The 25,320-nt window shown below is 53.8% G+C and overlaps 1 protein-coding gene across 1 annotated transcript in view; it reads left to right on the forward strand.

The window, feature by feature from the left end:
* Positions 1-25,320, forward strand: part of BTBD16 (BTB domain containing 16) — a 40,662-nt gene that overhangs the window by 3,425 nt on the left and 11,917 nt on the right. Inside the window, exons 2-8 of the mRNA XM_066240394.1 lie at positions 1,643-1,716; positions 3,963-4,106; positions 7,012-7,101; positions 8,053-8,167; positions 9,051-9,120; positions 10,286-10,416; positions 17,704-17,823. Coding sequence (XP_066096491.1) covers positions 1,643-1,716; positions 3,963-4,106; positions 7,012-7,101; positions 8,053-8,167; positions 9,051-9,120; positions 10,286-10,416; positions 17,704-17,823 — 744 coding nt within the window. The remainder of the gene's footprint in view (positions 1-1,642; positions 1,717-3,962; positions 4,107-7,011; positions 7,102-8,052; positions 8,168-9,050; positions 9,121-10,285; positions 10,417-17,703; positions 17,824-25,320) is intronic.

Raw genomic sequence — 25,320 nt, forward strand, 5'->3', positions numbered from 1 at the left:
CTTGGTTTCACTTCCCTGCTCAGTGGGCGGGATACAGTGTTTATGGAAAAACATATTTGCGAGTCACTCGATCACTGAACGGCTGTTGACTGGGCACTGACACCATGGCCAGGTGAGGGTGACAACGGTCAACAGACACCAAATGTCTCTGTGGGATGACTGCGGAGCCCGGTGCGAAGGCTGCCTGGGGAAAGAGGCAGCCCCACGGCTCTGTGGAAGGAGTTCTAGTGGGGTAACACCCGGGTGGGCAGTGGGCAGGGCCATGTGCCCAGCCTCCCCCGAGAAAGCAGCAACTCGACATATCTGGAAGGGGCAGTGGGGGCATGGCGAGTGGAAAGGCGAGCGAGAGAGCCCCCTGGGCGTCCTGAAAATGAGAGCAAGGGCAGCAGGGTGGGTGGCCTCGGCTGTTGGGAAGCGCTGGAGCAGGGGTCGCAGGTGGGTGGACGGGGGCAGCGGGCGCTCCTCGGGCTGGAGCAGGGGTCGCGGGTGGGTGGACGGGGGCAGCAGGCGCTCCTCGGGCTGGAGCAGGGGTCGCGGGTGGGTGGACGGGGGCAGCGGGCGCTCCTCGGGCTGGAGCAGGGGTCGTGGGTGGGTGGACGGGGGCAGCGGGCGCTCCTCGGGCTGGAGCAGGGGTCGCGGGTGGGTGGACGGGGGCAGCAGGCGCTCCTCGGGCTGGAGCAGGGGTCGCGGGTGGGTGGACGGGGGCAGCGGGCGCTCCTCGGGCTGGAGCAGGGGTCACGGGTGGGTGGACGGGGGCAGCGGGCGCTCCTCGGGCTGGAGCAGGGGTCGCGGGTGGGTGGACGGGGGGGGGGATCCTCAGCCCTACTTGAGAGTCCTGGGGGAGACAGTGGGGGGTCTCCATAGGGGAGAGACAAGACCGGATCCTCATCCCTGATGGGCGGCAGTGTGGGGTGTGCATCAGAGGGGAGCATGCGGGAGGCTGGAGACAGCAGTGATTACAGCAGTGATTGCGAGGGAGACTATGGCAGCTTGGATGGAGGTCACAGCAAAAAGAACAGCGAGAGACAGATGAATTGAAAAGATCCTGTTATCCAATCTAGGCAAGCGATCAGATGTGACAGCACCCCTCCTGCTGACCCAGGCACCTGGAGACTTTGGAGCCATTTTCCGAAATAGGAACCGCTGCCCAAGGAGCAGGGTCGGGTTCAGGGTCAGGTTTGGGGTCAATTCTGAGCTCAGTGTTCGGAGGCTCTGAGACTGGGGAGTGCGTAGCCTCTAAACAGAAATATTCATGCACTCACTTCCAAGAGATGCCCAGACCTCCTCTCCCTTCCTCCAATAGATATTTATTGAGCACCTACTATATGCTAGACATTGTTTTGGACACTCATCCAAAGCGTTGTTGTGCAGGCAGCCACATGTGGCTTTAAACACCCCGTCCCGGAGGCCTTCCCATAGACTAACGGTGGGAATTCCTGTCCTGACCAAGGCAGCAGACAGAGCTCCCCGTTTATAAAATCAGCAGACAAATGGTGACCTGCGGACACTCTCCCGAAGGGTGCGATGTGGTCAGGTGGATCGATGTGGCCCCAGGAGCACTTATGCTGGATTGATGCAGGTGGCAGTTGGAGAAAAATATCGGTATTAACTTCCGGACTTTTTTATTGTATTTTTTCTTGAGGTTACGCATTCCAAAAATTGAGAAAATTTTATCTGAGAATTTGAAGGACAAGGCCCTCCAGAGCAGAGATGCAGGTGAGTCCTTGTCACCAGAGGCTTCAGTAGGAATGTTGCTGACCTCAGGGCGCGCCGTAGGCTCCGTGGAAGGAACCCAGACCCAGGGGCCACGTCACCAGTCTGTGAGTTTCGGTCCCTGTCCCCTGCACAGAGCCTAATGTGTAGTAGGTGCCCTTAGGATGTGCAATGAAGGAAACCAAGCTGGGGAAACTCATCCTCGTATGCTGATGGTCACAGTGCAGGTGGGCGTGCGGTGTGATAAATGGACCTTGAATCGGAAGCGCAGGGCATTCATTCCCCATCCCTTTTAGCTCTCACTGGCCATGACTGTGATGTCCCAACTGCCCTTGTCCAAGAGGACTTTTCTGAGTTATAATCAAGAACCAGACTAGGTCTGTCCAGCTGGGAAGAGGCTCATTGAGCCTCACAAGAAAGCTAGGTGGGTCAGCTCCTTGAAGGAGCCCTTTTGGATAAATGCCACCCCAGGGAGTGTCTGCGTCTGCCCGAGGGCAAAGCCAGCCTCCTTCCCTGTAGAGCCTGATTGAGTCCCTCCTGCTTGTCCATTCTGGGTGACTGGGGCCCCTGAGCAGTGCTCTGGAGCCATCTCTGTGACCTCTGCCATGCACCTGCCATCCTGAAAGCAGATGTGGACGTCCAGTAAGGGGACACCTTTGACGTACAATTCTGCTCCCGCCTCAGATCACCCCAATGGGGTAGGATTCTTTCTACTCCAGCAAAAACAGGACTGTCCCCTGAAGCGATCCAATATTTGAGACGTGAACTTAGGTTCTGAGCCCCAGCACCAAACTAGGTCATAGATCTGGTGAATAACACTAATAATAATAATAACAGAAGATGAAACAGGTACCCAAGGTCATGCAGTCAAAATCATGCCTGGCCAAGAAATAAGTCGACGGGCTAAGTGGCTCTCGGGGTCCCATAGAGCACTGAGAGTTGGGGTTTTGGGGGGACATCCCGAGCACCGCCCCCTTCCCAGCAGCTCTGTGCTAACAGAGACCCATCCTGCAGGGCCCTCTCACCTAGAGCTGCTCATGCCTCCCCTGGCCTGGCACCCTTGGTCCCCCATGCAAGTCCCTTCTCTTCTCATCGTTGGTCCTGGGTGTGGTACAACTCCCCCACGTAAAGCCCTTCACTGTGTGCAGAGAGCCTTCTTCCCACTGGGATCTCCTGTCACACCTGTGAGCGAGCTGCCTCTCTGATGTTCCCCGTTCCCGTGAGGAAGGCGAGGCCCTGGAGAGAGAGCTCTGCTGCCCGGTGATGGGCCGTTCCCTATACAGGGTCCTCGGGTTACCACAGTCTCGACATACGGCGTTTCAAGTTGACGATGTTCACTCCCGTAAGAACTTTAAAAGAATTGAGACGTGTCATTTTTCCTGTTCCTACAGCCCAGTGTACAGTCCAGTGTATTTACGTCCTTTTCCTTTTTCTGTGGCTGAGTTGTGTTTTTATGTCCTCCTGGATGATGATTTTATAACTGTGTTAGGATAGGTTGGTGACTTAGGCTAGGGTGTGTTTCGACCTACACCGACATGCAGGCCACGTCACTGTCGTAGGAACGGAACTGTGTCGTAACCCGAGGACCCCGACATTGCACTTGGCTGTTGCCTTTCTGGTGAGCGAACAAGCAATAGTTAGGCCCCGACAGCCCTATCGTTCTAAACAGGGGCCTGGATACTGATTTTACTCACCCAGGGATGTGTGGCAGTTTCTGGAGACCCTTTGTGGTTGTCACACCACTGGCATCCAGTGGGTAGAGTCTGGGGAGACTGCCAAGCATCCCACAGTGTCCAAGACAGCCAGCCCCACCACAGAGAATCATCCGGCCCCAAGTACGGACAGAGCCGAGGCTGGGAAACCCTGTGATGGGGGACGGCAGGGTGAGTTCCCTCAGAGTGTCCCCACCAACATCCCTCCCCGTGAAGCCTTTTCCAGTTCCCCATGTGGGATGGCGGCCCATGAGCCTCTGCAGTCCTACCGCCTGCTGTTGGTCGGCCACCCTCTTGGATGGCTGTGGCTTCCTATGCTACCTTGTGTGCCTGCCTGTTGTGTCCCGGGAGCCAGGAAGCTCCCTGAGGCCCCCGCTGTCATGCTTGTCCCTCTGTCCCGGAGAGGAGAGGCCGAGGGAAGCGGCCTGCCTGTGCCCTGCTCCATCTCTGCGGCAGAACCGAGGAACTTGGGGAGGGTGGTGTGTCTTCGGCCTGCGGGCTGTGAACTGCCCATTCTGCCTTGTGCTCTCTCCCCAGTTGTAGCCCTCGAGTGCCTGGGCTTCCGGTGGGAGCTGCACCTGCCCCAGCTCTTCCAGTCCAAGACCTTGACCAGGCTTTACCTCGTGGCCCTGGGAGGGGACACTGCAAGCCCCGTGCAGGCACTGGAGAAGCTTCTGCAAGGTACTTTCTCACGGGCACCAGCTCAGAGACCCACACGCCCCCTGGCAGTTAAAAGAGCAAGGCCCCTGGTGCGACCCCCTCACGGGGTTTAACCTCAAGCTTCCCATCTCTGAAATGGGCACGCTCATTCTCACTGTGTTGCCTCGAAGGCTAGAGGGAGGGGGCAGCCATACTGTGACGTTCTAGAACCGTGCCCATTACGGAGAAAGCGGCCGGCAAATATCAGCTGTTGTTCTCACCGTAGTCTCATCCGGCCAGCTCAGATGGAGACTCCAGCTACTTCTTTAAGAAGAGAAAGTGGGTCGTGTCGTGTCTTTGGATGGGCTTTCTGGAAGGAAGGCCTAGTCCTGGCATCAGGGGCTTGTTTGGCCCCAAACTGTTGCGGTGAGAGGCTCACGCGTGTACATGGATTTCACTTTTCCTTTGCTTTCCTTTTTCTTCTCTTGATGCCTCCTCATTCTGAACAGCAGGCCACGCCCCTCTCTTTCTCTCCTTGTTTAATCCCAGTCACCCGCACCCTCTGGCAGCCTTGCCAGCTTCTCCTCTGGGCAACAGATGGTGTCGCCTCTGGACAATTCAGCAGCCAAGCAAGTGCTGTGGAAAAGTCCAGGCCTCCAAGGCCAGCCAGCCAGCCCGGTGTGCCAGTCAGGAAGAGGTGGCATTTCCAGGACAGGGCAGCAGGGCCCTGTCGTTCCAGAGCCAGACTGGCTGCCGGAGCCCCTGGGCACTGCCCGGCCCGGAGCCTGGAGGGAGGGCCCAGCTGCCTGCCCACCTGCCGAACATGCCCGGCACCAGGCCTGTGACTCAGCCCTTCCCGGCTGGCCGGGAGCGGAGTGGTGACGGCATTCCCACAGTCATGCTCACTCAGGGGCCTCGTGGCTCTTCGCAGCCTTTGTCCTGGAGTCTTCACGAGCGGGACTGAGCTCTTCCTTCCGTGTCCCCTGTCTCAGGTCACAGCTCTTGCTGGGCAACCAATGAAAGGCCATGGGGACCCAGACAGTGAGGTTTTGGAGGGAAAAACAGAGTTAGCATTAGCACTATGGTAAGATTGTCCTGCATGGCCTCTCTTCAAAGACAGGACGTGGCCCTGCAGACGCAACTGCTCCGGTCCGAGCCGCTGCTGGAGGCTGGACGTGACAGGGGCACGTTGGGGCAGGTGCAGAGATGACACCCCGGGGCCAGAGCTGTCGCTGGCAGCTGCACCAGACCCAGACCCAGGACGCATGTCCCAGACCAGGAGCAAGGCCCAGCACATACCCTGTTTCCCCGAAAATAAGACATCCCCCGAAAATAAGACCTAGTGTAATTTTTTTCAAGCTTAGTAATATAAGGCCTCTCCTGAAAATAAGACCTAGCGCGTCTTTAGGAGCAAAGATTGACATAAGACACTGTCTTATTTTCGGGGAAGCGGGGTAGATGGTTGTACATGGAAATAGAGTCACAGGAAATTCTTGATGGAGTTCAGAGTTTGGCTGCTTATGCTGATGTTTGTGATGGCATGACTACAGTATATTAATAAATGTTAATCTTTTGTTCAACAATAAATGTGAATTCCTGTTCATGGAAAAATAAGGCCTCCCCTGAAAATAAGACCTAGCGCGTTTTTAGGAGCAAAGATGAATATAAGACACTGTCTTATTTTCGGGGAACACGGGAGCAGGTGCTCAGTGAGCGGGTGCGGCCTGAGAGAGAGCGTGTGGGGACGCAGTCAGGGTGAGCTCTGGGGCCTCGCTGCCCGAGGGAGATGGATCTCTCTTCTCTGTCCTTTTCCTTTCTCGACTGCCTTTGTGGCTGCAAAGAGCGACCTGCCGTCTGGCTCCTGACTGGTGTCCGCTTTCATTCCCTGGAACCGTGAGCACAGCAGGCTTGGGAGGCTGGTGATGGAATCCATCCATTCCATCCCCTCAGCTGGTGTTGGCTGAGCACCTGTGTGCACAGCTGTGCTGGGTCTCAGGGACGGATGGAGTGGCGAGTCAACCGCCCAGTGTGTCTGCCCGGCAGGTGGTGCTAATAGCAGATCGTCCGGGAGGAAATATAAAGCCCGCCTGGGAGGGGTGCTACCTAACATACACGGGGTCACGTGGGCCCCTGATGGGGGAGGGAGGGAGCCCCATGTCCTTGCCGGGGAACAAACTATCAGGAGGCATGTTCTGGGCCGTGAGCAGGGGACGAGTGGGAGGGTCTTGGAGCCGGTGCAGCGGCTTTGGCTCTGTGCGGTGGTGGGGGACACCCCTGGAGACCAGTGTGTGTTGTCACTCACATTGTAGAACGGCCCTTGCTGGATGGGGGAGGCTGGTGGTGAATTGCACTGCCCCCTCCATTCCTCCGGGGAGCCTTTGGTGATGGGGGTCCTCTGTTTGGAGGCCCGTGGGGCAAAGTTTCAGGAGGCAGCCACCAGTGGACACCTCAGTCCCACATTGTCCTTCGGCAGGTGGCCACGGGTCTCCGGCTTCGGTCTGAGCTGGGGGCGCATGGCGCACAGAGGACTGAGGCCCAGTCCTAGCCCTCGATCTGCTCACGACCTAGTGAGAGGATGGGGGAGCAGAGGAGGACAGGCGGAGGAGGGAAGGGGCTCGCGGTCGACATTGAAGGGGAAGGGGCTCGCGGTCGACACTGGAGAGGCAGTGTAAGCACGGGCTGCCCGGTGTTGATGATCACAGTGGCGGTTCACGGGGGAAGCTGTGCACGGCGCACACGGCACACAGCGACGCTGTGCTATGTTTGCAACTTCTCCCAATAAACAGTCACTTCAAACATGCATCCACTCAACAAACACCACATAGAGTGCAGGACATGGCACACGCCGTGATCCAGGTCGCGCCGGGGTGGGTGGGGCCTGAGCCCGCGTCCGGCACAGTTCAGAGGCCGTCACAGCTGGGCACCCTTATCTCGTTTCCTTGACCAGCGCCAGCACTTCGGAAGATCAGAGAGAGACCCCCCATGAAGAAGATGGTCATTTCACTGAAGATCAATGACCCCCTGGTCACTAGATCTGGTAATATACACCTGTCTTCATTCTGTGGGGATGCCATTGAACCAACAGCCCCCCCAACCCAACTTCAGAAACAGACAAACAAAAACACCACACAAGCCAGAGTCCAGTGCTCCCTCCTTACAATAGCAGAGTGGAGCCAGGGGCGTGGAGGAGGCTGGAACCGCTGGGGGAAATGGACGGAGGGAAAAGGCTGCTTCACAGAGGAGCTCGTTTTGGGGGGGACGCAGAGGAGAAGGAAGAAATGGGCTTCTCAGGACCCCCAGGGAAGATGTGAGTGCCCTTCGGGGGCACACGGCCCAGAGAAGCTCTCAGGCCCACCCTGGACCCGCCACGGCCCCTCGCCAGCAGCAGAGACCCTCCCTCTGGGGGCTGCCTGCCACGCACCCTCTCCGCATCCTGTCCTGACCACCTGGGCACAGGCTTCTGTGTTCATGTGACGTGCGTGCCATCACGTACTGTGATGGTCCGTGATCAGTCGTGGGTCAGGAAACCATCCCTTAGGTCCAGGTTGGGCCAGCTGTCCTCAGAGCACACTGATCCCTAGTCACGGGAGCTCAGTTCCTAAACTACCCAATGAGCCTGGCCCCGCCCAGGAGTCTGGAACAGTTTTGAAGACCTCAGACTCCAGGAAAGATCTGCTGTCAGTTATGTGTCAATCCCAGAGAAGAAGAGCGCACCTACGTGCACATAGCATGGACTGAAGCTGTCACCTCCCTGCATAGGACATGGGCCCCAGGCTAGTAGAGGTCGCCTGAGGCACAGACACTGAGGACGGGCTCTCCAGAGCATTCCTCACCGCCCGGCTCAGAGCAGGTGCATTCTCCCTACTGGCAACTCTGGTTACCCAGCTAGTGGACATGCAAGCATCCGGTGGGGAGGGTGCCCGCACACGAGGGATGTGGGGCGCAGAGACCCCTGCTGATGGCTCTCTCTCGGATGCTGCCTCCCCAGCCTTCGCCACAGCCCTGAACAACCTCTACACGAGTCAGTGGGACATGAACTTGGATGACATGCCGGGGGTGCTGGCCTCCGCTCACGCTCTGCAGTTCAGCAGCCTGTATGAGAGGTAAGGGAACGCGGTGAGGCGTGGCCAGGGCCAGCCTGGGAGAGGGGGAAGGGGCCTCCCGACCCACTCGTTTCACGGAATGTTGCTGCTCTTCTGGGGGCTCGGGCGTCCGGGGTTCCTTTGCACGGAGCGCAGCCTGGACGGAACCGAGACCCTCAGGTGTGTGCACTGACACATTACCAGCTCACAGCAGAACCATCCTCCCAGGAACACGCTCATTTCAAGTCATGATTCTTGACTCCCGGGCATGAAATGCAAATACAGGGCTACCTCTGCCTGAGAGATATTTGTCAGGTGTGCAGTGACTTCCCAGCAGCACGCAAGCCATGCTTACCAATTTCACCTGTGTTCATCTTTGGCTTAAAAAAGTCTCTCCATCAATTTCACCTGTGTTTATCTTTGGCTTTAAAAAGTCTCTCCATCAATTTCACCTGTGTTCATCTTTGGCTTAAAAAGTCTCCATTTAGTCTCACACACAAAAGCATGTAGTTCGAAGACAGGCTGACTTTTCCCATCACTGTCAGACCTCTTTTTCCCCACTCATTTCCTGGAGAGCCTTCTTTTTATCTTGTTAAGCAATGTTACTATTTTTACAAAGGTTACACAGGGCCATGGCAGATCTTACGGGAGAGAGAAATATTCAAAGATCAGAGTCACAATTGCCCATCAATCCAACTGCCTGCTTGGGACGCAGCCTTTCCCTGGGTCTTCAGATCCTGCTGGCCCAAAGGGGGTCCCCTGGGCAAATGTCCGTATCCCTGATCCGAGGCTCCTTCCTCACGGGAGAGCTCTGCTGCCCCCAGAGTTGAACGAGACCCTCTGGGCAGCTCGCGGGTCTGAAAGCAGCCCGGGCGCCTCGGGAACAGCACTTCTGTCTCTGCAGGTGTGTGACCACGATGATTAACGGACTCGCACCAGACAACCTCAATAGCTTCTACCGGTCCGCCTGCAAGGTGAGACCAACCTGGACAGGGCACACAGCCCCTAGGGAACCCGCAAGAGCCCCCAGACTCTGGGTCACGCACCAGGCCCCACTCCACATTTCTACCATAGGCCCCAACCGAAGGGTGCCAACATTTTATTCTGCTAAGTGAACAATTTTTAAAAAGGATGTTTTAACTCCCCAAAAGTAGAAAAGTATTGATCTTGGGGTAGGGATGGGGGACAGCACAGCCTTTTTTTTATTAAAACAGCAAATAATCTCCCAGGATATTCTTGTTGGAGTGAATGGAATTTGTCCCACCTCGGCCCCATGAGCACTGGGAATGAAGGATGTGATCTAACTTGCTCAGAAAACGGAGTCCCAAGGAGGGGGACAACCTGGTCAGGGTGACCCGGGGTCTCAGAGGTCACACTGGGTCCGAACTTTAGACCTGATTCCAGCCTCACTCCATGAGGCCGCTCACACTGAAACAGACACGTTTGACTGGAACACTCGGTTCACATGCAACCAGCACGTCACCGTGTTCTTATAATAGCACCTAAATGTTTTAAGTGCCTATTGTGTCGAAGACGACTGATCGTCCTCACCTTTATTCCCTCCGTAGTTAGAAAGTCACTTGGCCGGTGGCGTCTTTGCCTTCGGTCAGCCTTTCGTAGGCACTATTTGGTCTGAGAAGGACCATAGCCCTGAGGACGCACAAGGTCCCTGGTCCTGGGATACCTTTGTCATTTTCTCTGGACATTCATTTTAGGGTATGTGCTCACTACTGGCTTTAAGGCCCCACATGGGGTGGACCCGCGGGACCTCCCATGAGCAGTCACTGACTTGATCCAGAGATTTCTGCATGCCAGCCTTGTGGTCGGACATTTGCACCTGGCTCTGCACTTTTGTGACCACAGGCAAGAGCAAGAACCTTGGAGCCTCAGTTTCTCCATCCATAAAATAGGGATCATAACGAACCAACCTAGCAGGATTGCAGTGAGCATTGATTTAAAGCAACCTAGTGCAGGTCCTTGAGCATAGCAAACACTCAAACAAATTGTCACCAGCTGCAGTTTCTTTTGAAGAAAAGGTTTGAGCCTTTCTGGGGCATGCTTGCAGCCTTGCTGCTGGCCAGCAGGGGACGCCGAGAGCTCGGGGATTCCTTTAGCTCCTGGCTTGTCTTGCCTTCTTAGTACCAGGAAGAGGGGCTCATCACCGCCTGCGAGAAGTGGCTGGAAATGAACTTGGTCCCCCAGATGGGGAAGCAGATCTACCTCCGGAAAATCTCCAAGGAGCTGCTCCACAAAGTGCTGAAGTCCCCCAGGTCAGAGCTGGTTCCAGGGTGTGTGCGCGTGTGCGCGTGCGTGTGCGTGTGCGTGTGTGTGCATGCACGCATCTGGGGGGAGCAGGTGGGGAAGGGGGTGCTCAGTGGGGGCAGCACCCACAGCCCTGCTAAATGTACTCAGTGTGCAGCACCTCCTCCGCCCAAAGCTTCTTCCCCTCCTGGACAACCGTGGGGGGCTGAAACGTGGGGTACTGTGCGTGGGAGGGGAGGGGAGGGGGTTCCCTTCAGGCTATTCATCCGGATAAGGACCCTCTGGGTGCCCGCTGTCTCATTAGCCACCTGGTAATTAGCTAATGGCCTAACTAATTAAAAACAAAATCCTGCCAACATGAATATACATTCATCATGGGGAATTTGGGAAACAGGGAAAAGCAAAAAAAGGAAAAGGGTCAGTTTCTGTCCCCAGCCCTGACTCCGCCCCCGAGCAGCTTGGGGCCCAGGCACCCCCGTCTGACCTCTCTGACAATTTAGGCTAAAAGCAAACTCTTGGTGGCCCTGCCCGACACGTCCCTTGCCCCCACGACCACCTGCTCAAGGACACCACTTTGCCCTTACTCCCCCTGTGAGGTGAGCTGTGCCCCCAGGTGGAGCTAGTCACTCTGGGCCTCGCTCCGTGGGCACCAGCCTGCAGGGACCTCTGCCCTGGGGTCTTGCATCTGCTCGTCACCCACTTCCAATCATGACTCCTGCTGACCTGGAACCCCCGCCTCCACCCACGCTCCACTGGGGGGGGGGCTTCCTGAGACCCCTGCCCCGCTGAGCTGCTTGCCGCCCCCACAGGGACGCTGTGCCCACCCCAGCTGGCTCCTCACCCGTCTAGTAATTCATGGACACCTTCCCCAGTGCTTACTTATCCTGTTAGGTTATTTCCACTGTTTCACAATATAAACAGCTCTATGGCATCGTTAAATTAAATTCCTAGAAGTGAAATGACTCAGGCGAAAGGAATTTCTGGGGTTTTTTTAAAATTGGTATTTAAAAAAACATTTTATTTGAAAATAATTTCCAACCGATAAAAACGCCGGCAATACCACAACGCAGGTCTGTGGACCTGTCACCCTGTCCAGTGTCTGCCCTGGTGGCACGCACACATTTTGTCCTGAGCCCTATGGGGACAAATAGGTTCCACCTGTTCCCTTACTCCTAGGTGTTTCCGCGCTCACTTCCGAATAAAGACTCTTTGAAAATAGAATCACTGAGAACATTATACTGAGTGAAATAAGTAAATCAGAAAAAACTAAGAACCATATGATTCCATACATAGGTGGGACATAAAAATGAGACTCAGAGACATAGACAAGAGTGTGGGGGTTATGGGGTGGGGGGGGAGGAGAAGGAGGGGTTGGGGGAGGGGAGGGGCACAAAGAAAACCAGTTAGAAGGTGACAGAGACAATTGGACTTTGGGTGATGGGAATGCAGCATAATCAAATGTCAAAATAACCTAGAGATGTTTTCTCTGAACATATGTACCCTGATTTATCAATGTCACCCCATTAAAATTAATTTTAAAAAAAGAAAAGAAAAGAAAATAGAATTACGAAGCGGTTATCAACCTCAGGAAATCTCACATCGAGGTGACATGTGAACACCATTGGCCCACGGTGGCCCATTGAAGCCTTTTCCCTTCCTGTCAGCGCTGATTGAGGCTCACGTGGGGCGTTTCCTTGCCATGCCTCTTTGGGACTGTTTAAAAGATGTTTGATGCCCCTGCCAAGTTACCAAGATTGTATTCCCTGGGGATGGGGGGGTAGGACTTCAAAAGCCAGAACTAAATTCTACTGAACACGTTTGTGGTATACTAGCAAATAAATGTCTGCCTCCCTCTGCTTATGGGGTAGAAGGCATCCTGAGTTCAGAAATCAGACCTAGAAAGACTCGACCGCTGTCAGTTCAGGGTTACTCTGTAGCTTGCGGCGTACGGAGAGATGAGTTGGAACAGTGTCCTGATGTTGAGGGAAACCGTAGTATCTAAGAAGACGTCAGAAGTCCGGGTCCCAGGAGTGGCCCCAGGCCAGCAGGTGGGCCCCCAGGGAGGCCATTCTGCCCTGTGCCCCCTGCTTTCCCCCTCCCCCTACTCCGCCCCGTGCACCCTTGTGACCACTGGGCCAAATTGTAATCCAGGAGGGCCACCTCCCCATCTCGAGGTGCTCCGGTCAGTAACCCCCAAGGGAGAACCGGTCGTGCAAACTGGCGGAGAGAGTACAAACAGGGCATCCCGTAGACCTTCCATAATGCAGCCCCGCCCTTGGAAAGACTGAGCTGCCCCGGTTGCCTTTAACCATAAAGAGGGGAAAAAACGTCTGACCTTAGCCAGAACGTTAGCGATGGCTTATGCGTTAGAAAACATGCCGGACAGGAAAAGAAATCAAGAAGACGATATGTCAAGTGTCTAGACTCACACGTTTGGGGACACATGACTGATGTGGAAACTCGGCCCGCGCCTCCGGCCCCTCCCTGGGAGCTGTCTGCACATACCGTCCAGGGCGCTCAGGGCGAGGTGGGGAAGAGCCCTGTGCTCGTCTGGCAGGCCATCAGCCCCCGTGCCTGAGGTGACTGGGACCACAGCTCCCTGACTCAGAGCTTCCAGAGTACACTCTCCTCACCCACTTGATGCCTGGGGGCCACCTGCTCTGAAGCGGAGGGAGGCAGGGCGCAGAGGGCACATGCCGTGCCCGGCGACAGTGTTAGGAATTTACCCAGGCTGAGGCTCCACAAACCGCACGTTATTCAGAACAAACTGTTGGGTGAGGTACTTTTGTTGACCACTTTTGAGAGCGTGTGCTGTGCCATGCGCCCTGTCCCTTTCGGTCTCCATGACCCTGTGCAGCAGGTAAAATTACTGTGCATAGATAAGAGGGTCAATAAAAGGCCGGCTGGGCTCCAGCCCAGGGTTCAGGGTCCAGGCTCCGACCCTTGTCACGGGACCACTGCCTCGCTTGTCCTAGTGGCCAGGGTTCCCGGCAACCAGCTCAGCCAGGACTGGGGGGTCCCAGGGAGTCAAGTGACCCCAGATTGGTGGTGCAGAAATGCCGTCCCCTCCGCCCAGGTCAAGGATGGAGCCTCCCTTGGCCTGTGGTCCTTGGCTCCTGGCCCCGTTTGTGGTCACATCCCATCTCTCAGCTGATCCTTCAGCTTCTGGGCCATGACCCTTCCCCTTTCGAAGTCCCTTGGGCCCCCTCTTTCTTGGGGTTCTGCCTTACCCGCTTGGAAATAACCTGGGGTGAATGCAGTTCTCCTGACCTCCTGAGCCGCTGGTTTTTATTTATTTGCCAGGCCCTTCAGGTTCCAGTTAGTTCTCTTCTTAGAGGTCATCACTAGGTTACCCTGTTCTAACTCTAATATTATAAAAACTTAATTTCAAGATCTGTTTTTCTGGAAGCCAAGTTCCTTGTAGGCCTAAGAGGGTGGACAGCCCAGAAGTCTACCTAATTCCTGTCCATGAAAGGCTGCCCGGCAACCAAGGGGACCAGTCCCTCTGTGTGTCCACCTCTCCCTGACTTCCTGTCTCTGGTACAAGGAGACTTGAGGGCCCCGGGATTCCTGAGGAAAAGCCACCCCTGTCCTCTGTGGATGCCCATCTCACCGCTTTTCCACTAGTGTCTGGAAAACTAGCGGGCATCCCGCTCGGACGTGACAGTTCTTAAAGCTTAGTGCTTCTCTGGTTGGTAGCAATAATACCCACTAGTTGGTGAGCACTTGTGGTATACAGGACCCTTGAAAGGGTTATCGGGTCTGAGTTGTACTGCAACCCAGAGAGGGGGTTCTGTGACCTGTGCTGTGACCGTGCAGTGGAGATGCTGGGGAACGAAGGGCTGCCCCAGGCTCCCCACGTGCAGCCTGAGGGATAGGATTTGAACCCAGGTCTGAGTGGCCTCAGAACCCATGGTCATTACCAGCCCACTGGTGTGCTCTGCTCCGGCCTCCTTTTTCCTGATTGATGGTCAAGATTACTAAGGATGTTCATATTTTTTTACTGCAAAAGAAGATTTACAAAGGTAGGAGAATAATGCAGAATCCAATGGGACCCACCTCCCGAATGAACTAAAGTAACATTTTGTTATAAGTGGAACATTGCCAATAAAGCAGAAGTCACCTATGTCCCCTGCCAGCCCTTTCCCCCATCCTTCCTCCTGGACTCTCTCCTTCCTTTATAGACAATCAAATGTCTGCTGTGGATTTGTGTGACCCCAACCCATGAGATTATGTTCTTATCGCACCCATGTGCGTCCCTAAACGATGAGTCATACTGCTTTGCAAAGGTTGAAACTTCAAAGAAACGCTCTCGTAGTGACTGTCATGTTCTGCAACTTACTTTATCCACTAACATCATGTGATGTGTTCTCTCCATGTTGATACTGACATATCTAATTAGCATTTTTTATTTAATTGCTGTACAGGGCTCCAAGGAATGAATTGCACAGCAATTTTTTTCATTCTCTTCCCAATGGCCCTTTGTTTTATTCTGTTTAGGTCCCTTTTTTTGCTCTGACAATCAATGCTGCAATGAGCACCCTTGTTCATATTTTCTTATTCATGACTTTCTCTGTGGTCTATATTCCAAAGGAGGCCTTTGTCATTTATAGACCATTTTTCCCCAAAAAACAAAAAAATAGAGAACAAACAGCATCTTGTTAAAACACATTTGTTTTTCTTGTAAAGAACAGACACCAGGTACAGCCCACCAGCTCCTCACAAGCACCCGTGAACGTGCTGAGAACAGTCCGGACGTTCACCCGTGGGAGGAACGTTTGGGGTCTCTGTGAGTTCTGTCTTGATGAAGGCCATCAGAACTCCTAGGTAAATGAAAATGTGTTTGAATGTGCTCAGCACGGCTATTTCCTGCAGGAACTAAACTGTTAGGGTGCTGATTGTCACCCTAAAGGCAAAGGGCTTCTTTTTCTTTTTTATTTTTATTTTTTTCTTATTTTTTAAAAATTATTTCTATTTATTCATTTTAGAGAAGAGAGAGAGAGAGAGAGAGAGAGAGAGAAAGGGAAGGGGGGAGGAGCAGGAAGCATCAACTCCCATATGTGCCTTGACCGGGCAAGCCCAGGGATTTGAACCGGCGACCTCAGCATTCCAGGCCGATGCTTGATCCACTGCGCCACCACAGGTCAGGCTCTTTTTAATTTTACTTAGAAAATTAACTTTTAACATGGTGACATTGATCAATTAAGAGTACATAGGTTTTAGGCAACCATTTCTATAGTATTTGAACTGTTGATTATGTTGTATAACCATCACTTAAAGTCAAATCATTTTCTGTCACCTTGTATTGGTCCCTCTTAAAATCCTTCTCACCACCCCCTCCTAGCAGGAGGCTTTATTTTGACAGTTACTCCCCCCCATCATAAAGATAAAACCAGGGTCCTGACTCGTGGAGCTCTCAATTACACCCCCCAGGTTGCTGCTAGCCCCTTGGGTGAGGTCTCAAAGCATCTTCTGAGCTTGGGGGTTTAGTGGATTCGCCCCAGAGGCACATGGCTCACCAGTTCCAGTGGGGTCCTGGCAGAGCTCTTTGTGGGGACATCATACCAAATGGCTCCATGACATCTCCCCTCCTGTCTCACCATGATTGCCCAGACGGTGACAAATTTGGTCCCGTCTGGCCGGGGTCAGAGCCCATGCCTCTGTAGGCGGCCCAAAAACAAGCAAGAGGAAAGAGCCAGCTCTGCCGTGTCCAGAAATAGCGGGACAGGTGGGAGGGTGATGTTTCCGGTGCCCTTTAGAGTCACGATTCAGCTCGGGCTCCACCTCCCATGACCACGTAAGTGGTGGGTGAAGAGGCGGTGATGTATTTGGAAGCCAGGGGTGCCATCTCCATGATCAGAGATGGGAAAAACACTGAAATGACTTCTTTGGTGACCGGATCCCGGAGGCTGTTTGAGAAGCTGTTGGGGACCTGTCCTTACTTTATGGAGGTGACATCCGGAGACAGCCGCCGCTCTCCAGTCACTCGCTTCCTGACAGTCTCAGGCTGCCACAGGTGTGGGCCACGACCCAGCCCTGCCGTTCATGGCTTAGAGATGGCGTGCACGAGGCGTGTTGCTGTGGCCCAGGCACTTCGTTGAGCCATCCGTATGTGAGCAGACGGCTCCATAATGGTCCCCAAAGATGTCCCCAGCCCCTGTGACTATGTCAGGTTGCACGGCAAAGGGGAATTAAGATTGCTGATGAAACTAAGGTTACTGATCGGGTGGCCTGGAGATGGGGAGGTCATTCTGGATTATCATTCGGCCCAGTGTAGTCCCAAGGGTCCTTCAGTGTGGGGGAGGGAGGCAGAAGTCAGAACCAGAGAGGGAGGGGGACATGCTACGTTGCTGGCCTGGAGATGGAGGAGGAGGCCACAAGCCAAGGAATGACAGAGGCCTCTCGGAGCCAGAAACGATTCTCGGCACAAGCCTCAGAAGGAACGGAGCCCCGTGTGGTCCATTTCGTCCTTCTGACTCTAAAACCATAAGATAATAAGACACTCGGTTCATGGCAGTTTGTTTCAGCAGTGATAGGAGATTCGTACATGTCACTTCATGTGTCACCTCTTACCTCTATTCTCTGGGCAGTGCTGTCACCATTATTTCTCGGATAAGAGTTGAGGCTGCAGGTCACTAAGGAACTGGTGGGAAGGTCCACAGATGGTTTGGAGCAGAACTGAGCCATGCCCAGGTCTAACCTCAGAATTGTGTGGCCTTGGTCAAGTTTATCACATTTCAGTCCTCATCCAGGGCTGGGACTAGAATGTGACAAGAGAGGCACTCACCTCAGGTGCAAAATTGGGGTGTGTGTGCAAAAACAAGGGATCAGGATTATGTTTTAGTGTGATAATTAAAAATAAAAATGTGGAAAAGCAAGGAGGAACAAAATATTATGATGTTAAACAGTCAATTTCAATTTCCACATCTGTAAAAGTAAGGACTATCCCAGCTTCGCGGGATCATTGTGTAGAAATAAATAGAACGGATGAGAACCTGGGGGACGCCTGCGCATCACAGGGTGGCCGTTGCAGCGCCGCGGGCGGAGGACAGTGCAGGCGCCAGCGCCAGGCCGCTGAAGTTCCAGTCCCAGCTCGCCGATTGCCAGCCGAGTGACCTTGAGCCAGTCACTTAGCAACGCTTTTATCTGAGGCTCACTACAGACTCAGGGGTACTGTTTGCCGCCTTCCCAAACTCACTTTAGACTTTGTTTTCTTACAAACAGTGTTTTGTGGGTTTGTTGTTGTTGTTTTTTGCTATGCCTAAAATGTCCTCTCCGTGTTTTATTTTGACCAGGTTGTTTACTTATAGTGAATTTCACCTTCTGAAAACACTGCTTTTGTGGGTCTACTTGCAACTGAACCAACAAAGTCAGACAGTTCCAACGTATGAAACCATGCTGATGTTTTTTAACAGGTAATAGAACGTAGTGTCGATCGATGACTTGCACATACAGTACACTTATTTTTGCTTATATTATCGGGGGGGGGGAGCCGTAGGGATACCATTTTTCATAGCATTGTTCAGAGTGCATAGGCTGCAGTGTTCTTCTGGGGGCCCGAGATCGTGGGAGACCTTTGACCAGCTAGATTTCTTGGAAAAGGCGAATGATATGTAGGTGTTGGGATATTGAGAGAACCTTGTGCTTCTGGGAGCTGGTTCTGTGTCCAGTAAAAGCCATGATGCAAAATGTATTCCTTTTACCCGGGAGAATTATCATGCTACACTGACTTTAAGAACCTCACATGTAAAACACACCTGAATCAGACCAAGTCATCCTCATTGATACGTCGCTAGATAACCTGTACAATTCTGAACTTTCTGGACAGGTGAAAAAGCATTTGAACCTACGAAGCTCTTGTAGACTTACTCATCCCATTTCTTGTACCTTCTAAATTGATCAGTTCTCAAAGTTGTATCCCTCAACATCTAAGTGAAAAATAACAATGGCAGTAGAACAGTGCGCGCCATCTAGTTATGCTTACCAAACGCAGTGATTCTGACAAGCGTCTATTTTGTAACCTCACGTAGCCTGCATGACGCTCAGGGGCTGGTTCTATTGTCCCCATTTGCCAGACGATGGAGCTGAGGTAGACGAACGATCTCATCAGCGGTCCTGCGTGTGATAATAAGGGCTGGAGACTGACCTGTACCCAGACCCGCCGCATCCCAAGATGCATTGCTGCCCATTCCTAGAGCAGGGTTTGGGTTCCTCTCTTGTGCCGGTCTAGCTGGTTCAACATTAGCTAGTTCCTCCCCCTGTGGCCTTGCTGTGTGTTCCTTTCCCTCGCTGTGTCCTCTTTGCCTGTGACTGGAGTCCGTGGTGGCAGACTGGGGCCAGGGAGCAGGGTGGGGTGGGTGTGGCAGTGATAGTTTATAGTCCCATTTGGTGTCCTCTGTCACGGCGGTGTGAGCTGTGCTCACGTCAGCCAAGCTGGCTTTGGAGTGTGGTGGCCCTGTAGCCAGAGACAGTCCCCAGGTGGCCCTCGGATGATCTGCCTTAGACAGGCAGTAGCTGGTGGCACGGCCTTCATCATCAGGTTTCTGCCCCCGACCTCAGCAGGCATGGGGCCTCTAAGCGTGATAAGGTGTGTTCAAGGAAGAGCCCCCCCCCCCGTCTCTTTTACACACATGAGTTCAGCAGATGAACACACCTTCCACGTGTTCGTCGGCAGGTGGACCCGTTTAAGCCAACTTGCGTTTGCATTGTCCTGAAACATTGGAGCTTCTCCTGGAACATCTGTGCACCACGTTAAGTAAAGAGCCCGCCCCCCTTTCTCCGTCTCGTTATTTGGGGAAAGCAGTAGCCAGCGCCAAAATGATACGTACTTCCCTTTGTTTCTATATAATTTGCTTTGAACCCAAATGTTTTCATTCCCTACCCCCACCCCCCGACACACACGCGTGCGTGCACTTTTAATAGCCGAGACGTCTTCCCTGTGAGTCATGCACACCAGGAAAAGTTGCTGTTTGGCTCCGGATTAGGTCGCAGACTGGAAACATCTTAGAACTAGGAGGTAGGAAATGAGCTAGAATGTGGGTGATTCATTGGAACTGTGACCTTAGTATGAGAGAAACAAGTGGGAATGAGAGAGCTGAGGGCTGTGGCCCCCCCTCCGCTGAAGGAGGGGTTTCCTCAGCCTTCCTCCTGGGCTGGGGTCTCAAAGGCTTCTCTCTGCGTCTTTATTTCTCACCATCATTTCTCCTCCGTTGCTCTTGGGTCGGCACTCAGCTCATTCTGACCCAGACCTCCTCCCGCCCCCGCGGCATCCCCTCAGGCCCCCGGTCCTGCCCAGCTGTCCCCGTTGGAAACCATCTGCATGCTTCCGGACCATCTCGCTGTCCCAATTCCAGCAACCCTGGCCATATCCCCTACCAAGGTCCCCAGTGCTTGCTCTCTCTCTCTCCTCCCTCCAGCGAGTTTTGTGTCCCCCAGGAGAAAAGATGAGATAGCCTGCACCTCAGAGGCTCTACCCCCTGTAGGGGTCCGGGCCCACTTCCAACTCTGAGGACGTTCGTGGGTGGTCTGGCCCCCGTCCCAGCTCAGTCACCTGCTTCAGAACGGTGGGACCTATAAGCTGCACCCTGGTTATGGCCTCCACCTCCCAAACCATGTCCCCAAGTCCCCAAGTGCCCAGGCTCCTTAGCCTAGGGAACAGCATCGCTGCCCCTGCTCAGGCCACCCAGCTGCTCTGCCTCCTCTTCTCAGCCTCTCTGACCAGTCCCTGTGAACCCCTGGTGCGCGTGTGCACATCCTGCCGCCCCAGGTGCGCCAGCAGCAGCTTACAGGAAGCTTGCCCAGCGCCGTGCTGGGCATCTAAGAGCAGATTAAAGGATGGGCTTCCATCATGTAGCTCGTTTCCCCCAGAGAACTGGGTCTTACTGCGCTGTTGTGAAGTTTAGAGAACTCCACATCCCTGGCAATGTCAGGGACAGGGATCACAGACAAACTTCCGTTTGTGTCGACGGATAGTGGCTGCTTGGTGCCCCAGACTAGGGAGGGCGAAGGCTTTCTCTAGACTCAGTGAGAAGTCACATCTCAGCAGGTTATTGACATCTTCCTGACGTGGGAGCGGGCGGTGGTGGCGTCCAAGCTCCATGTTTGCCATCCCATCCCAAGGATGCCCACGGCTGACCAGCAACAGTACAGGGCCTTCGCCCTGCTGGCCCGAGGGCTTGGGCTGCAAGAAGGCACCTTAGCTCCCAGTGGTGGAGGAGGGAGCTCCCGGGAAGTTGCATCAGCCAGGGCCAGAATTGGGTCATCAGGGGCAGTGAGCTCCACAGATCAGTGAAGCAGGAGGGGTCGGCTAGTCTGTGACCACTAACAGGGACATGCCAGGAGAATCTCAACATGGGCAAAGGAGCAGGTGCCCTGAGAGACAGTACACAGGCTTGGAAATGAGAATCACGGAAGTTAACTCTTTGGCCCAATTTTTAAAGTTGCATCTGTTGATGGAATAATTTAAATGACAGGGCAATTTATAAGCTATCTCCTAGGGTTGGGGAGCAGCCACCAGAGGGGATATATTGAGGTCATAACAATATGGGAACTTACCAGATGGGACTGTAGTGTCATGATGTGGAGGACGGGGGACAAGCTGCACAAAGATTAGGTATCCAGGCACGTGACCCCCGAGGAAGGAGGCGGTGCAGCTGCTCTGGCCCTGGCCAGCCCAGCATCTGACAAGGGTTTAGAGCAGTCACCGCGCAAACTGAATCAGATGCCTCTCTGCTCAGCTGTCTTAGCGGTGTCCGCAGGACAAGCTAGGAGTGAACGGGTGGGAACAGCGCCTGCTCCAGTGGGACCAGCAGATAAGTCCAATCCTTTGCTACTCTCCTATCTCCTTTCTTTCTTTCTTTCTTTCTTTCTTTCTTTCTTTCTTTCTTTCTTTCTTTCTTTCTTTCTTTCTTTCTTTCTTTCTCTCTCTCTCTCTCTCTCTCTCTCTCTCTCTCTCTCTTTCTTTTGTGTGATAGAGACAGAGAGAGGGACAGACAGACAGGAAGGGAGAGAGATGAGAAGCATCAATTCTTCGTTGTAGCTCCTTAATCTCTTTAGTTGTTCATTGATTGCTTTCTCATATATGCCTTGACTGGGGGGCTCCAGCAGAGTGAGTGACCCCTTGCTCAAGCCAGAGACCTTGGTCTCAAGCCAGTGACCATGGGGTCATGACTATGATCCCATGCTCAAGCCAGCAACCCCGAGCTCAAGTTGGTGAGCCTGTGCTCAAGCCGGTGACCTCGGGGTTTTGAACCTGGGTCTTCCGCATCCCAGTCCAATGCTCTATCCACTGCACCACCACCTCGTTAGGCTCTCCCATTTTCATTATTGATTTTCTCCCATGTTTCCTTCATTCAAATAGGTATTTATTTTTTTAAAAAAATAGGTATTGCCCTGGCCGGTTGGCTCAGCGGTAGAGCGTCGGCCTGGCGTGCGGGGGACCCAGGTTTGATTCCCGGCCAGGGCACATAGGAGAAGCGCCCATTTGCTTCTCCACCCCCCCCCTCCTTCCTCTCTGTCTCTCTCTTCCCCTCCCGCAGCCGAGGCTCCATTGGAGCAAAGATGGCCCCGGGCGCTGGGGATGGCTCCTTGGCCTCTGCCCCAGGCGCTAGAGTGGCTCTGGTCGTGGCAGAGCGACGCCCCGGAGGGGCAGAGCATCGCCCCCTGGTGGGCAGAGTGTTGCCCCTGGTGGGCGTGCCGGATGGATCCCGGTCGGGTGCATGCGGGAGTCTGTCTGACTGTCTCTCCCCGTTTCCAGCTTCAGAAAAATACAAAAAAAAAAAATAAATAAAAAAAAAATAGGTATTTCTTGCACATGTACTGTGTGCCAGGGACACAGATGGAACGTTGAAGGGGTGGTTTCCCTCCCCCGCCCCAGGTGTTCAGGAACATCTTCAAGCTTATTTTTATTGCTGTCCAAGCACATCAGTATAGGAAGGCAGCACATGCGCACTCACATGCACGCACACACACGCACGCATGCACACGCACACGCACTCATGCCACCCCTTGGCATCCACAGCCTGTTTCCCTGGCAATGGTTATTTTCAAAAAACTAAAAGGCCATCCAGAATTAAATGTAACATTTCCCTGTAGGGAAAACAAACATACAAACAAACATGTCTGCAAAGCTGTTGCCTTCCTCCCTGGGGGTAGAGTCCCCCCATTTCATTCCACCCAGTGGCCTGAGCCCCCAGGAAAGCTGCAAAAGCTCATCCACTAGAGAAGAGCCACAGGCAGGCAGACTGTTCACTTTTCTAAAGTGCATTTTTAATCAAAGTATAAAATATATACGAAAATTGCACAGGTCCAAAGTGAGCAGCAGTGGGTTCCCACAAAGCGCACGCCCTGGGTCCACGGCCCCCCAGCACACACCTTGTCTCGGTCACTACGCCTCCCACCCTTCCTTTTACTTTGTGATTGCAGGGGTGAGGGGAGGTCGTTAACAGACCTGTGAGTCGTGCCCTTAGATGATGCATTAGTCATTAAACGGGGCCCTCTCAGACACACAAAGAGGGTACCGACCCTGGGCTTACAACCTCACTGGATAGAGGTCGTTGAAAGCAACTAGGGAAGCCGATTTCCAAACGATCCCAACTTCTAGATTTCCCTGACCTCTGCAGCCGAGTCTCCTCCTTCCTGTGCCCTGTCCAGATCGGATCCAGCCCTTACGGAGCCGGCCAAGGACTCCTCCAGGAAGCCTTCCAGGATCTCAGTTGCACGCTGAGTGGGTTCCTCCTCTGAGCTGCTCTTAGCAGAGAGAGCATGTGCTGGCCGTGTGGGTGTGCACCAGCCCGGCAAGCCAGCACCACACGCCTCCATACACCATGCGAGGGGAGTCACGCCGGCGCCAGAGCCCGCTGGTATCTCGAGGCAAACACTCTGTGATGCTCAGTGCCAGGATGGGCAGAGGCCATGTGTCTCTGGTGATTAATGAATGGCATTTGCACATGTGGCCACAGAGTCATCATCATGAAACCGGGCACCCGGGCGCGACAGCTCTGATCTCTTTACCAGAATATTTGTTTTAAAATATCCCTATGAGTCATGGCTGAGAGGACCATTAAATTGTTCTCTCTTTGAATCGCCCCACCAGCCCTGGGCAGGGAGGTTGAAGTATTTGGGGACAGCAGGATTTCTCTTCACCGACTCTGTGTCCCTTGCCTTCCTCACTGCCCCTTCGGCTCTGAGCAGCGCGGCCCCAGCCCCTCTCCTGCTTGGCTCTCTGAGCTGGATCTCCCTCTTCAAGGTCCCTAAACAGTATCGATTTCTTTTCCGTACTAACTTTGCACTTTCCGCGGGTGGCTTCTCGGCATTCTACTTATACTGGGCAGCCCCGGAATGTCTTCCTCAACCCCGAGTAGACGTGTGGGAGAGGTTAAAGTGTCTGGATGCTGGAGACCCTTCCAAAGGGTACATCAGTTACTATCACACAGGATTTCTAGCCGCCATTCTGCCGTGGGGCAAAGGGCAGGACCATCTTCATCTTCATATTCAGAATGACATCGAACTGGGTCACAACGGACTTGGATGAGCAAACAGGCATGGCAACAGAAGACTGGACCCTATGAGCATGGGAAAATCAGCACGGAATAGCCTGATATGTGTGTGTACACGTGCGTGTGCACGTGCATGTGCCTGTGTGTGCACCAGGGCTGGAACGACTGGCGTTCCTAGAAGATACACTGTGGGTGAGTGGAGGGGTGGACGGATGGGATGGTAGGACAGATGCCACAGGGGGTGGGGGCAGAGACCAGCGCACTCATCCAGCCAATCATCCACCCCAGTGCACGCTGACGGAGAGCCAGGCACCGTAAGAGGCGCCGAGAATAGGAGTAAATGAAACAGACACAGTCCCCATCTGTGTGGAGTTTGCCGTCCAGACAGCAGACAGACACAACGCAGTCAGTAAACAAGCTGTCTGTGAGGAGATGGCAGCCCTGAGCCTGAGTCCCACTCTGCCCTCACCAGCTGGAAGACTTGGGGCGAGACAGGCTTTCCGCGTGGAGGTTACCACCACCTGCTGATCAGGGTCGATGCAAAGAGTCCTCCAACTCACAGAATGGGCTGAGCACCGCTCTCAGCCCAAGGCACCGAACGGCGGGGACCATCGTCTGGTCCTCTGGTTTCAGAAGGTGCCTGGGTCTCCCACACCAAGTTGCATTTTGTAAAAAGAGATGTTGCTTTCTCATCAGTAGCTATTGCCCCAAAATGTAGTTTTCTCATTTCACCTTAAAATTTATTATTTCAATTATTTTCACATAAAGCAATTTTTAACCCTTAAGTACTGTATGTCCCCATGTAGAAGACGCTCCCATGTATAAGACGCACCTTAATTTGGGGGCCCAAAATTTGAAAAAAAATATATTACATAAAGTTATTGAACTCAAGTTGTTTTGTTTGGGTTTTTTTTGTATTTTTTCTGAAGCTGGAAATGGGGAGAGACAGTCAGACAGACTCCCGCATGCGCCCAACCGGGATCCACCCAGCACGCCCACCAGGGGCGACGCTCTGCCCACCAGGGGGCGATGCTCTGCCCCTCCGGGGCATCGCTCTGCCGCAACCAGAGCCACTCTAGCGCCTGGGGCAGAGGTCAAGGAGCCATCCCCAGCGCCCAGGCCATCTTTGCTCCAATGGAGCCTCGGCTGCGGGAGGGGAAGAGAGACAGAGAGGAAGGAGGGGGTGGGGGTGGAGAAGCAAATGGGCGCTTCTCCTATGTGCCCTGGCCGGGAATCGAACCCAGGTCCCCCGCATGCCAGGCCGACGCTCTACCGCTGAGCCAACCGGCCAGGGCCAGAACTCAAGTTTTATTCATCACAAAATTCATACAACTCAACAAGCATGAAAAAGCAGGAAATGCAAGTAAAAAAATCTACAACCATTGTATAAAACGCACCCAGTTTCTAGATCCCAAA

This window comes from Saccopteryx bilineata, chromosome 7 (genome assembly GCF_036850765.1).
Source record: "Saccopteryx bilineata isolate mSacBil1 chromosome 7, mSacBil1_pri_phased_curated, whole genome shotgun sequence".
NCBI classification, from domain to species: Eukaryota; Metazoa; Chordata; class Mammalia; order Chiroptera; family Emballonuridae; genus Saccopteryx; species Saccopteryx bilineata.